A 13342-nucleotide genomic window follows, 5' to 3' on the forward strand; every position below is an offset into this window, starting at 1 on the left:
ATAAATTACCGAGGTGGTATGTTTGGAAACACAAGTACACTATCAAAGCATCCAGTCTTAAGAGTTAATAAGAATACGCTTGTATTTGGTGCAAATTTAATTTTATTAAACCTTACAATGAATGTTGTGGCATATCATTTTCCATTATGTGACAACTTATCGGCTGGCATCTGAATACAGTACTTCTTCTGAAAAATATGCAATGGGAAGTGACAAAAGGGAGAAACTAGTTGTTTAGTGATATATGAGGGCAAAAAGAAAAAAAAGAAAAGAAAAAAGAGAGAAGAGAAAGGATGATGACCAATTAGTTTCTCTAGGATCTAACTCTAAAATGGTTAAAGTTCCATGCAAGAATGCTGCCGTCGCATTACGCGAAAAAATGGTTATTATCTCATCTGGTTCCCACAATTCTGATAATTACAAGGATTATTTTACCTGTAAAATTCAACCTAAGGTTTCAGCTGGGCAAAATGATTTTGAAGAGCTACTTTTTCACATACAAATTTAAAGAATTTTCCCAAGTCACAGTAGCTGCGGGGTCTCTAAGATATTACACGTTAAGGTAGTCACTTTGTCAGTGAGCAATTGCTTAACTTCAAAGTCGTCATGGGCACCATGTTAGTTTTTGCTGATTTGGGTTTTATGCCCATGTCAGATTTATGGGTAAGAAAATGACTCTTTTTTAAACCTATAATCCACTTGTCTTTATAAAGTAGACTGGTATCTAATAATCTGAGTAAAATGACCATTTCCCTTCCAGGAATGATCAAGAGCGGAACATCGGAAATTCAGCAGGCCTTACAGGGCATTTGTACAGAAATGTCACCAAAACTTATAAACCCCAGCCAACATCACCATGTTACAGTATAGTTTAGTTCGAATCCCACAAGTACAATTAGCTCATCAAGTATTAAAGTACTCATTTGTGGTTAAAAAAAAAGGAACATAAATTTAAGTATTTTTTTAATTCAGTCAAGAACGATTGTGAGAATACTTTCAGACAAAGGCCTTAACAGTGTCCAAGGTCACGTTTCTTAACCAACCTCCTCCAGAATGAAATCATGGACCATTCTCAGCTATCAAACTAACGGATTTTTCAAGAGCTCCGAACGGCATTAGATGGCGAACAGAGAACTGTACCCTAAACTGAAATAAGGCATTTCAGTTCTCAAGGCCGAAGAACTGTTCTAAGTGATCAATATTTAGTGGTGGAAAAGGCTATGTCAAGAAATCCCTAGTTCCACTGAAGTTGTATGATTCAAGTTCACCTATAAAGTACAGTGAGGTGTGTGTTACTATACGAGCACGTAAGCCCTCTTCTCTCCTCCCAAAAAAGAGGGGAAAATGTTAAATCACTTAAAAATCCAATTGCTCATCATTTACCCCCAAATTACTGAGATCTACTGGTGTAGATTTACTGTACTTACAAAGTTTCCCTTTTTAAAAAAAGTAGCTCATGCATATATAATTCTTATACCACAAGGTCAGAGGCAAATGATTTCAAAATACTGATGTCTGAGAGTTCTAGCATATTTGTCTAAATCATAAATTACTAATACATGTGGCAGCTCAAATAGCCCATCAAATTTGTCCGTGGTAAATATGGTTTTAAAATCTCTTCATCGAAAGGCTAGAGAGTGACCATTTATATCCCATTCACCCTTTTCAATGGTGAAATTCAATTCACAACCTAGTAAAGATATCTTAAAAAAAAAAAAAAATTAAACCTCAATTATTTAATCAGAAAGTAAGTCTAATGCTTTTTTAGTTACTACTGTTCATTATGAGTTTTGTACTGAATAAAGATGAAATAAACCTAATGTGATTCTTTGCAGTGATGACTCCTTAAATACCATTACATCAAACCCTCAGAATAAAATGGAAGCAAAAACCCAAGTGATCCAGCTCACTCGACTCACAGGTAAACTTGAGTTTTTCTCCAACAAATGAGGAGCTTTTTTATTCAGAACAATTTCATTAAGACATTTGCAGGGCAAATGTGCCATCATAAATTTCATTCTGAATAACAATAAAGTGCTGAATGAGAATTACCTGAATCTTTTTTTTTTTTTTTTAAATACTTTTCACTTATCGTTTCTTAAAAGAGCCCTTTCTGTGTGTGGTGGTGTTAGCAAAGCTGTTCGCAGAAAACAAACGAACAAAAAAAATGACACATAAAAAAAGAAAAGCAGAGCAAAGCTAACTTTCAGTAAGGGAATATAGAAAGCACTGCAACCTTTGTGTTTAACTACAGTGACAAATAACTGAGACCAAAGTAATTCATGCAAGGTATCTTTAAAGGTATACTTAGGCTGGAAGAAAGAAAGAATGGACACTCTACTGACCTCTGATAATAGGGCAGTAAATTGCATACTAAAATACCTTAATTATCCTAGATGCCTAGATCTGGCTTGGCAAGCATCATGCCACTGACATGCTTTAGCTCTTTTGGTAACTAAAAGTGATCTGCAGTTCAAGTGCTGAATTATGTCAATGTGACTCATTAAAGCTGTATGATAAACTTTGAGGTTAAATTTAAGCAAATGCTCTACACCTAATCACATCATCAGCACAAGCGGGCCAATGCTGGCGCAGCATGAAAGGTGGGTCGCTTTATAAAGATTCTTCCTTGTACTGCATGATATATTAAGATGACAGACCTAAATTTCAACTGGGTTAATGAGTTAGAATAGATTTGTTTCCCAAATTTAGCACACGATAATTTCAGTGGAGTAGAGAGAGAAACCTCAGAAGTGAAGAAAAAGAGAAAAAAAAAACCAAAGAAACAAAAGAGCTTGAGCTCGGGTAGCTAACCTGTAGCTCTAAAAACTCATGCTACAGAGAGTACCACTTTCATAAAATGAATTTTGTAACGAAACTTAACAGTGTTTTGAGTCGAAGTTGACCAACTGCTGCATAGAAAATGTGCTAACATACAACAGTCAAGTTTAAGCCGGTGCATAGAGAAGATAAAGCACTTATGGTAACTGCAAATGGTTAACAGGTCCGGAGAGGGTGTACGACCTAGCATGGGTCCGTAAGGGGGGAAAAAACTCTGAAGTAGAAATGGTTAGGAAAACAAAGGAAGCGGAAACGGGGAAGAAGCTTGGAGAAGAGAAGGAGGAAGCAGGAAAAAGAAAGATTTTTCGATTGTATAAAATTCACAAACCAGTAAAGTATAAAGACACCACTGAAAAACGGTGAACTCTGTCCCAAACACCCAACAGCAAACAAAACCAGAACAGGTAAGCCTTTGGCAGACAATTTTAGAAATTTGAAGAGGACATTACATTTCTCAATAATTCACCAACAATATATTATATGGTATATTTATATTAAATACTGGGAAACCAATCCTGTCAATCAGATGCTTCTAATGCTTTAGCTAATGAGAGCACGAGGAGATCAAGCTAAGTGAATGCTGGTGTCATCACAACAGTGCTCGTTTATGAAACAACTGTTACCGATTCGTGCTTTGACAGTGCAGAACATACAGTCCGGTCATCATCTATGAAGTGAAACAAAGGTCTCCAGCTTCTCTGGAATGTGCCCTTTGTAATATATTCTATGATTCACTATGACACGAGCAGCAAGACACTGCAGGGTAGTATGGTTTATGGGCTGGATCAAATTTTTAGCTATTTCCTTCTCGTCCAGCAAGTCGCTAGCAGTTTGTTTGTGCAGGTTTGTGGCATCAAAATGTGCACCTGATTTAATAAGGAGATTCATGATGTCTGGATGGTTGTTGAGAGCAGCGATGTGCAGGGGACTGTTGTCGTCGGAGTCTCTGACGTTCACATCAGCACCGCATTCGATCAGTATGGCAGTCACTTGCAGAGATGGGAATTTACAAACAGGGTACCGCCCCACACACGTGGTATTCTTGTCCACGGCCAGATGAAGAGGGCTAAAGTTATTCTTTCCCCTCGGATGCAGCTTCAGAAACCTGTATATCGTCTGCTTTTTGAAATGGTCCTGTTCTAGAGTACAAGGAACTTTTTCTAATAAGCAAATCAAGTGCAAAATAATGGAAAGAGCCTTATTTAACTGTAACGGGTCGGCCGGACACTGAGTTTGTTTGATGGCTCGCTCTATTTCAAGGACACTTTTGCATAGTATGCCCATAAGATCGTCAAATGTAACAGTGGTGCCCAGCAGGCCTTTAGCCCGATCCTGCAGCATAAAAGAGAACAGTTCTGCAAAAGATAACAAGCTGCTGGCGGTCATTGGGCTTAAAGGGTCCAAATTGTTCTGCTGCATATCCAAAGCATACTTCCACAGGTTGATGCATCGTTTGAAGTTTCCAGAGTCCGCATAGACTGCGCCTCTGTATCTAATATAGTAAGAGGTATCGGGATGCGAAGGGCCAAGAATGCGCTCTCTAATCAATAGTGCCTGCATTCTCATCTCATCGGGGTCAGCAATAAGACCTTCTAGTTCCTCTGTACTGTTTACCTCCTTGGCATAATCGTAAGCCATTATCAGTGTCTGTGGTACTGGCTTGCTAATTATATTAGTCCTATCACTGTACCTCATGTTCATGGCCTTTTTCCAGTATTTCAAGGCCCCAAGCAGATCTCTTTTTTTGTCTACAAATGTAGCTCCCAGAAGCTCCAGAGCATTGATCCGTTCTGTCTTGCTCGTCTGTGCATGGTGAGTCAGAAAATCCACAATATTTGTGTGACCAGTAACACTTGCTGAGAGAAGGGGAGTCATTCCATAACCATCCTTTTCCATCTTGGCACAATACATGAGAAGCATCTTCATGATGTCCAAACTTCCAGATTCCGCGCAATCGTGCAATGCAGTATTACCTTAAGGAGAGGAAAGAAAGAGATTTTGAGGGACCAAGGTACAATGGAACACATGAGGAACCTAAAGAGAAGCAGGCAGTCCCAGGCCGCCCTTTGTGGGACATTAATTTGACTACACATGAGAAAAAATTATCCCGGCACCTAAAACTAGTGTCTGACACACAGCGGAAGTTAAATAAACACTTGTTAAGTTTGGTTACTATATGACCAAATTAGGCATGAAAGGATCATCCAAATCACCAAATGAAATTCAAAATTAATCCATGGCCTCTTGGGTTTTTAAATAATGTTTTCAAGTGCATATTCTTTGACTCAAAAGTGATGAAATGAAATTAACCAGCTATTCAACTCTGCAGTCACTTAACTTTCTGGGTCAGCTTCCACATTTAAAAACAAGAAATTGAATCCATGATATCTAAGATCCTCTAGTTTGATTCTAATAGTAGTCAGAAATTATGTCTTTCAATATTTGATTGTCAAATGGGGAGGTAAGCTGTCTTAGTCAAAATCCTCGGTGACAAAGTACTTTCCTCAGCTCCCATAAGAAAAACAAGTCCACTAAAATCTGAAAAAAATATGTGGGTGGTTCGATATGAAGTTTAAAAGAGACATCTGAAGTGTCCTTTCGTAATGGATTACTTCCCATGGTAATTTAATTTTTTAAACATTTTTTTCAGATGTACTAAATGTTCTGATGCGGTCTTGTTCTTCCCACACGTGGATTAAAACGGACAACAGGCACATGTCATAAAAGCCTGTACGCAACGTATTAAGACAATACAACCACCGAAGTATTTCAGTTGCCCGAGTTCAATGCCAAACATTTTACCAGTTATCATAACAAAAATTATCACACAGACCTTTGGTATTTCTACACGGTGTTTGCAAAAAATCTCAACAGTGAGTCATTTGAGGCACATGTGCAGAAAAGAGTTAACATAGGAGACTGGTTATCCTCAGAAAGAACTAGCTGCTTGCTAAGGGACAGCCCTCAGCTGACACCTGAGAACTCGTCTGGTGAAGAGTTCAGAAAACTCTCCTTAAATGATAAGGGTGGCTTCCTGTTTGTATTGATAATATAGTTTATGCTGAATACCTGCTTTCCTTCTGAGAGCCTGGAATTTGGGGTATTTCCGCAAAGGGTGCCTATGTGACTAGCCTCCAAGAAAACCCCTGGGCTCTGAGTCTCTAATGGGGTTCCCTGGGCAGAAAACTGCTGTGTGTGACCTTTTACGACAAGGAGACAGCGAAAAAAGCCTGCAAAGATTCCTCTCGACCCCACCTGTGCCTCCCTGCTTAGGATCCAGCTGCACACCCTTCATTACGTCACCGCAATACATCTTAGCCATGATTACAATGGTATGCTGACTCACCTCCAGACATGGGGGGAGGCCGGCTCGGGGTGGGGGGATGCTGACACAGCAGGTGTACTAAACACTGGTTTAAACTTGAATACTTCACATAACAAATCTATTAACTAAAATTCCAAAAAGCAAGTTATGACACATTAGGACTTTAATCTTTCCACAGGCTTATCCTGTTTATTCTTCCATGATACCTACAGGAATTACATGATTATCTGCATATATTTATTCTGACTCAAGATTTCAAAGGTCCACAATGGAATGGTGTCTGATGGCATGTGTATATAACCAAGCACTCAGAGAGCCCAGAGCTTCTGACTACTAATGTTCATTTGTTCAAAATAATTTCCATTAAAAAACACAGCTACTACTAAATGTATTTTTAAAACTTTTAAAATTAAAAATCCCTAATAGTACTTTTTCCCTCTAAAAAAGAGACAATATAAGGGAAATATAAGGTTTCAATGGCATTCTTCTCCATTCAGAGTCATATAAAATCAAGAATAAGAATGCAAGAGGGGCACCAGGTGGCTCAGTCAGTTAAGCATCCGACTCTTGGTTTAGGCTCAGGTCATGGTCTCTCGGTTTCATGAGTTCAGGTGCTGTGTTGGGCTCCCTGTGGACAGCCCACAGCCTGCTTGGGATTCTCTGTCTCCCTCTCTCTCTGCCCCTCCCCTACTCGTGCCATATGTGTCTCTCTCAAAATAAATAAACTTAAAAAAAAAAAAAAAACAACGCAAGAGAAGTCATTTTTTTTTTTGTCTGAATTGACTTAGAATTTTACTGTGTTCTTTTAAAACATATTGACATATTCTTGATCAGAATTTTAGATTGTGAGAAGTCATTTCTTAATTAACTGAATTGCTGTACTGAAATACACCATAGACTGAAAAAGATGACTTTTAAAAATAAAAAACATACAGAAGAGTTTCACATCTAGTAATGGCAGAGTATGATCAATCTTCCCGGTAAGAACTAGAAAAGCTGAAAAATTTATTTTTAAAAATCTGTTTGATTTAGCAAAGAGCTAAAAAGTGGACAACATCCGGGAGCAGAAAGAAAATTAGAGAAGTCCAGGATTTGGGGAAGCTTCCCCCAGTGGCCTCTACCAATTCTGGAAGCAGCAGCTAGTAAAAAACTGAGTGGAGCTTCTGACAACTTGGCAGAGCCAGGGGAGAAAACCAGAGTCCAGAACCCACTAAGAAGGGAACTTTGAACTGCTCCCTGCACCCCCTCCCTCCCCCCTCACCGTACACTCTGAGTCATAGCTCTGAAGGGCTGCACCCTAGCAGTTAAGGCAAACTGCAAACAAACCAGGTACTGGAGGAACCTAAATCCAATTTAAGATCGTGTTGATACTGAATTAAGGAAATTCGGGATTGCTAGTTAAACTAGTCAAAAGCCAGAAGCAAATACAAATAGTAATTAGAGAAGATATTGTCTATTTGCTATAGCTCAAATTATTTTTTTATACTCTTTATATATAATGTTAAGTATCCAATCAAAGGAACTGCAACACAAAACCAAGACAAATAAGAGCTGATAGGCCCAACAGAAGATCCAGATAATATAGTTATCAGACACAGACCTCAGAATAATAATTATGCTTAGCAAAGTATGAGAGATTAAAAAACATTTCTGAGAATTAGAAAAGTGGAAACTACAAAAAAGGAACAAAACGGATGTTCTAGAACTGAAAACCTCAGTGGGTGGCTTTAAAAGCAGATTACATACAGCTGAAGAGAGACTGAGGGACTGGACAGTAAGTGAGGTGAAAATAGACAGAAAGCAGCATGGAGGGGACAGGCTGGCAAAGCAGGGACAGTGAGAGACGATGTCAGAGGGTTAACAACCTGAAAGCCAGAATTCTAGAGGAAGAAAATGGGCCCAAAGCAATACTTAAACAGCTAAAGTCTGAGAATTTCCTGAAGCTGATGAAGTACTAACCACAAATTTAGGAAGTTTTACAAATACCAAGACAGAGAAATACAAAGAATATCACCTCCAGGCTCACTACAGCAAAACTGCCCAGTGCGAAGGCAAAGAGAGAAACGTTACAACCAGAGCACAGGTGGAAACCACCTGCAAAAGAGCCGCTAGGCTGAGAGCCAAGCCCTCCTGGGGAATAGGAACTTGGGAGTCAACAGAATGGTATCTTAAAAGCACTGAAGGAAGGGAAGCGCCAACTCGAATTTTACACCCACACCAAGAATAAATGTGAAATGAAGCACTGGTTCAGGCAAGAACGAAAAGAGAAAAACCAAGGTACTTATGACCAGCAGACCTAAATACTACGGGGTGTTCTCTCTAGGCAAAACAAAGATGAGCTGCATGGAAGCATCGAGATATGGACAGAAGCATCAATAAAAGGGATAAATACGTAAGAAATAGAGACTTTGGAAAGAGCAGTGCTTTGTAGGGCTTGAAATGCATACAGAGCAATGAAACGCTTCACAGCAACAGCATAAAAGGAGGGTAAGTGGAATTCAACTATTCTAAACATGTTTGCAAGGCTCGGACAGAGGTAAAATCAGAAATTTATGTTATTCCTTGAATAGACACATTTCTAAAGAAGGCATCAAGATGGCTAACAGACACATGAAAAAAAGCTCAACATCACTCATCATCAGAGAAATACAAATCAAAACCACACTGAGATACCACGTCACATCTGTGAGAATGGCTAGTATCAAAAAGACAAGAAATAACAAGCTTTGGTGAAGAAAAGGAACTCTCGTGGGCTGTTTGGTGGGAATGTAAATTGGTGCAGCCACTGTGGAAAACAGGATGGAAGTTCCTCAAAAAATTAAAAACAGAACTACCCTACGACCCAGCAATTGCACTACTAGGTATTTATCCAAGGGATACAGGTGTAATGTTTCAAAGGGGCACATGCACCCCCATGTTTATAGCAGCACTACTGACAATAGCCAAAGCATGGGAAGAGCCCAAGTCCATCGACTGATGAATGGATAAAAATGCAATATATATATATTCAATGGAGTTATTACTTAGCAATCATGAAGAATGAAATCTTGCCATTTGCAGCTACGTGGATGGAACTAGAGGGTATTATGCTAAGCGAAATTAGCCAGAGAAAGACAAATAGCATAGGACTTCACTCATATGTGGAATTTAAGATACAAAACAGATGAACATAAGGGAAAGAGAAGCAAAAATAATATAAATACAGGGAGGAGGACAAAACAGAAGAGACTCTTAAATATAGAGAACAAACTAAGGTTTGCTGGAGGGGTTGTGGGGGGGCCCATGAGCTAAATGGGCAAGGGGCATTAAGGAGGACACTTGTTGGGATGAACACTGGGTGTTACACGTTAATGGATGAATCACTGGATTCTACTCCTGAAATCATTATTGCACAATGTGCTAACCAACCTGGATGTAAATTTGAAAAATGAAAAAAGAAATAAATAAAATAAAAAAGAAATTTATGTTATTCCTTTGGTAAGTCAAGGTAGTACAGTAATCCATAAAATAACAGTGGATATGCAGCATGTCATTATTATGTAGTCTCTAATATAGAGAAAGAAAATGAAATAAGAAAAAAAGAATTCAGACAAAAAAATGAGAAACAAAGAACACAAACCAGATAGGACAAATAAAAATCAGAAAATAGAGATTAAAATCCAAATATGTTAGTAATTACATTAAAAGCAAGCAAACGAGGGGCGCCTGGGTGGCTCAGTCGGTTGAACACCCGACTTCAGCTCAGGTCACGATCTCACTGTCCGTGAGTTCGAGCCCCGCGTCGGGCTCTGGGCTGATGGCTCAGAGCCTGGAGCCTGCTTCCGATTCTGTGTCTCCCTCTCTCTCTGCCCCTCCCCTGTTCATGCTCTGTCTCTCTCTGTCTCAAAAATAAATAAACGTTAAAAAAAAAAATTTAAAAAAAAAAAAAAAAGCAAGCAAACGAAATGTTCCCATTAAAAGACATAAAATGTCAGACTGAAAATACAAATACATAAAACTCAACTACATGCTGCTTACAGGAGACACAACCTTCAATACAAGGGCAGAAAAAGGCTAAAGAGGAAAAAAAGGGAAAAAAATTTATACCCTATGCAAAAAGTAACTATAAGGAAGCTGTGTGATATTAAAATACAGGACTGGGGTGCCTGCTCAGTCAGTTAAGCAGCCGACTTTGGCTCAGGTTGTGATCTCGCGGTTCACTGAGTTCGAGCCCTGCATCAGGTTCTGTGCTGAAAGCTCAGAGTCTGGAGCTTGCTTCTGAATCTGTGACTCCCTCTGTCTCTGCCCTTCTACCACTCACACTCTCTCAAAAAATAAATAAATGTTAAAAAAATAAATAAAATAAAAGGACTAAGCAGATGCTAACTAAGCAGACGTTAAGGCAAAAAGCATGGCTAATTAGAGATAAAGGGAAATATTTTATAAGGATATAAAATTCAAAACAACATAAAGATACCGTAATTCTAAATTTCTTTTGACTTAAGAACATAGGTTGAATTATATAGAGCAAAGAATCAACAGAACTCCAAGGAGAATCGGGCAAATGCACAATCGGGCAAGTACACCTGAACACACTTCTCAGTACAGAAGACCAAAACCAGTAAGGATATAGAAGATTTTGAACACAATTAACAAACATGATTTAACGGACATACATAAATGAACACTGGACTCAACACCTGTAGAATACCATTTTCTTCCAAGGATATAGGGAAGAATAGAAACACCAACCACATTCTGGCCATAAAGAGAGTCACACAGAAATGTCAAGGGACTGATATCCCTGATTATGTTCTAAGTTCACAATGCAAGTTAGATATCAAACACACACACACACACACACACACACACACACACACACACCCCAACACCAACAAAACGCTAGAAAAATCTCCATATATTTGAAATTTTAAATATATACTTCTAAATAACCTACAGGTCAAGGAAGAAATCCCAATGGAAAAACTGAAAATATTTGTAACTGGATGAGAACAAAAACCTTAAGTAATTGATCTGGTGGGGTATGGCTGAAATTGTGCTCAAAGGTACATGTTAGAAAAGAAGAAAGGCTTTAAAAAGATGGCCACACTTCCATCTCAAGAAAGTAAAGGAGAAAAACAGTAAATTAAACCCAGAGAAAGCAGAAGCAAATAATAAAAAGCAGACATCAGAGAAGAAAACAGTATCCATACGACAGCACAGCATTTTTTATTTTCCTAAATGTTATGTATCAACTGTTGCCCCTTTGTCATCTTACATCTATAACTATGCAGGCAGAGAAAACACTTATTTTACAAATAGAAAACAGAGACATTAGTAATAGAACACACACCCATGCCTCCCAATCACCACCGTAGTGCTCTGCTCATTCCTGGGGTCATATTTTAAATGCTAGTCATCCTCAAATCTGATGAGTAAGTTTTATCTAATACAAGCCAAACCTCCTAATGAAACTCCACTGATCATGTTACTTTCCAACTCAACACCCTTCATGCTTCCTCTAAAGAAACAGCTGAAAATCTTTAAGATGGCTTGAAGAATCCCACAGCACTGATTCTCAAGGCACTATCTGTGCAGGGTGGGAGGACAACAAGGAAGAAATTCATAGTTTTAGAAAAACATGTGAAGTAAAGCTGAATCTTGGTTAGTGGTAACACACGTAAGACACACTATGAGGAATGGATTTTACCCTACCCTACTTCTCCAGCCTCATTTATCAGCACGTCCAATACGAATGCTGCACTGTGAATCTTCCCAGGAGCTGGCAAACTTCTTCTATAAAGGGCTCGACAGTTATTTTTAGGTTTTGCAAGCTGTAAGGTCTCTGTTGTAGCCACTCGACTCTGCCATGTCAAGAAGTATCCAGGGACCATACGTTACACGAATGGGGATGGCTAGTTTCCAACAAAACTGTACTTATGGGCACTGAAATATGACTTTCATGGCATTGTCATGAGTCATAAAATATTCTTCTTCATTAAATTTGTTTCCAACCATTAAAAGGTAAAACATCTTAGCTCTCAGGCAGTGCAAAAACAGGAGGTGGGCAGGATTTGACCCCCGGCCATAGTTGGTCAACACTCTCATTCAAAAGACATTATCAATCATTCACATGTCAGAGACCCCACTTCTGCTTCCTGTCACTCTGTCCTAAGTGTCCCTCCCAGCACGGGGGACAATCCCACTCATGTCCACGCCTCGGCTTTTCATTTCCCTGTAATACACTCTTCCTTCTTTACCATTTTAACTTCTTGTCCTTCAAGTTTCAACAGAAACTTCAGCTGCCCAAAGAGGCCATCTTGTTTATACCACATCGATTTGTCATTTTGAGAATGCCTAGTGAATAAATGTATCACTTATCCTGGTAGGTAACCCTACTACATGGGCTATTATAATATTATGTCATATCTTCTAATAGTACAATATTACTGCCACACAAACCGGTTTTCTTACCTTAACAGTCTATTCCTAAAGTATACAGACCCCATGTAATATTTCCTTTGTATCCCAGCTAGCAGTTACCACACTGCTAAGGCTAAGGTAAGATTCTTAAATTTTTGAAAAATGTTTATTTATTGGGGTTCCTGGGTGGCTCAGTTGTTAAGCATCCAACTTTGGCTCAGGTCACCATCTCGCAGTTGGTGGGTTCAAGCCCTGCGTCAAGCTCTGTGATGACAGCTCAGAGCCTGGAGCCTGCTTCAGATTGTATGTCTCCTTCTCTCTCTACCCCTCCCCCGCTCACACTCTATCCCTCTCTCTTAAAAATAAACGAACATTTAAAAAATATTTATTATTTATTTTGGGATAGAGAGTGCACAAGTGGGGGAAAGGGAAGGGAGGAAGGAGGAAAGGAGGTTAAGCAACTCCACACTCAGCGTGGAGCCCAACACGGGGCTCGATCCCATGACCCTGGGGCCATGACCTGAGCCAGAGTTAAGAGTTGAACGTTTAACTGACTGAGCCACCCAGGCGCCCCAAAGATTCTTAAATTTTTAATAGCTGGTATCACAAAAAGTGATTCAAACTTAGGATAAAGTAAGCTTAAAAAATAAAACCTCAGGAGAGAAATCTTAATTACTCTAACAAATTATGTATATGACCACCACAGCTTCATGTCCTAAAAGCCCTGAAAAAATGTTTCTGAATTATAGTCTAGACCTTGACTCAAAAGTTTAG

The 13342-nt window shown here is 39.0% G+C and overlaps 1 protein-coding gene across 1 annotated transcript in view; it reads right to left on the reverse strand.

The window, feature by feature from the left end:
• Positions 1–84: 84 nt before the first annotated feature.
• Positions 85–13342, reverse strand: part of FEM1C (fem-1 homolog C) — a 27998-nt gene continuing 14740 nt past the window's right edge. The window contains exon 3 of the mRNA XM_042982539.1: positions 85–4814. Within this exon, the coding sequence (XP_042838473.1) occupies positions 3505–4814 (1310 nt within the window). The 3' untranslated portion in view covers positions 85–3504. The remainder of the gene's footprint in view (positions 4815–13342) is intronic.

Source organism: Panthera tigris, chromosome A1 (assembly GCF_018350195.1).
Source record: "Panthera tigris isolate Pti1 chromosome A1, P.tigris_Pti1_mat1.1, whole genome shotgun sequence".
Taxonomy (NCBI): Eukaryota; Metazoa; Chordata; class Mammalia; order Carnivora; family Felidae; genus Panthera; species Panthera tigris.